The following is a 1,122-nucleotide window of genomic DNA, read 5'->3' as shown; positions in this document are numbered from 1 at the left end:
ATATATATATATATATATATATATATATATATATATATATATATTCAACACATTGTACTTTGTATCTTAATTCATAGATTTTATTAAATATATATCTTAAAATAAAACTCATATTTACCTTTCATATGGACATGACATGCGAGCTCTGCCTGTTTTCTTATTATTTGTTACCATATTTTTGTAACATCTTTCTAAAGATTTAAATTTGTTTTCTACCTGTACAAGTGTGACATTATATCCATGTGTTTGCATATTTTCTGTCATTTTTTTCCATACAACTTTTTTTGTTTTAATTTTTCTGTTAACAAGGAGATTATAATTTTCTTTGTATAATTGCAGGAACAATTTTGTTTTGGCATCATCCCATAACATGGCCTCTCTTTTATCTTGGTCTGCTTTAGTTGCATTGCCATAATTCGCATCATTTTCATTTTGGCAATAATTGTCTTGTTGACCATAATTGGCATCAATATTATTGTTCTCGTTACATGAGTTACTTGGTTCTTCCAAATGTAACTTAATAAATATTATTTTATTGTCTACAGTGCATTGTACTGTATCACAGGTAAAATCAATATCCTTATATTGTAAATGGAATAATGTACCTTCTGTAAAAGTATATATTGCATTAACAAATCTGTATCCTTTCATCAAATATATAATAGATTAACCTTTTGTTTATATCAATAGCTTATATTTATATAAACACATATGTACAGATTTAGATACATAATTTTAATTACCTTTCGATTCACACATGATATTCCCATTGTTATCAATTAAAATATTGCCACTTTGATCCCTTTTAATTTCTACAATATCTCTGTCTTCCATTTTGATCTGTTCTTTTTAGGTGCACTATCTGCACTAGTACAATACTTTTGCCCTTGCACTGAACTGAACTGCTTGTACTAGCTCTAGACCCAGTGCAAGCAGTTCAGTGAACTTTTGAACTAAGTTCTGCTGCACTGTTGGAAAGAACAGCAACCTCTGACGTCACTGCCGCTAGAAAGAACGCATCAGTGCACACTTCTTGAACTAGTGCAAGAAGTTCAGCTGGAAAGAACAAACCTAAAGAATCATAACGTCCTGTTCTATAAGATCTTTTCATCCAACTTCCAT

General features: G+C 29.8%; 1 protein-coding gene across 3 annotated transcripts in view; it reads right to left on the bottom strand.

The window, feature by feature from the left end:
* LOC116852095 overlaps positions 1-884 on the bottom strand; it is a 42,205-nt gene extending 41,321 nt beyond the window's left edge. For all 3 annotated transcript variants that reach the window (XM_032832111.1, XM_032832109.1, XM_032832110.1), the window contains exons 1-2: positions 744-884; positions 119-608 (exon numbers count right to left, since the gene is read on the bottom strand). In XM_032832111.1, coding sequence (XP_032688002.1) covers positions 119-608; positions 744-834 — 581 coding nt within the window. In that variant the 5' untranslated portion in view covers positions 835-884. The remainder of the gene's footprint in view (positions 1-118; positions 609-743) is intronic.
* Positions 885-1,122: the final 238 nt, after the last annotated feature.

Source organism: Odontomachus brunneus, unplaced genomic scaffold (assembly GCF_010583005.1).
Source record: "Odontomachus brunneus isolate Ranch 3 - 2012 unplaced genomic scaffold, Obru_v1 Obru_scaffold_202, whole genome shotgun sequence".
Taxonomy (NCBI): Eukaryota; Metazoa; Arthropoda; class Insecta; order Hymenoptera; family Formicidae; genus Odontomachus; species Odontomachus brunneus.
The sequence above is the reverse complement of the archived record's forward strand: the minus strand, read 5'-3'. Positions and strand labels throughout refer to the sequence as shown.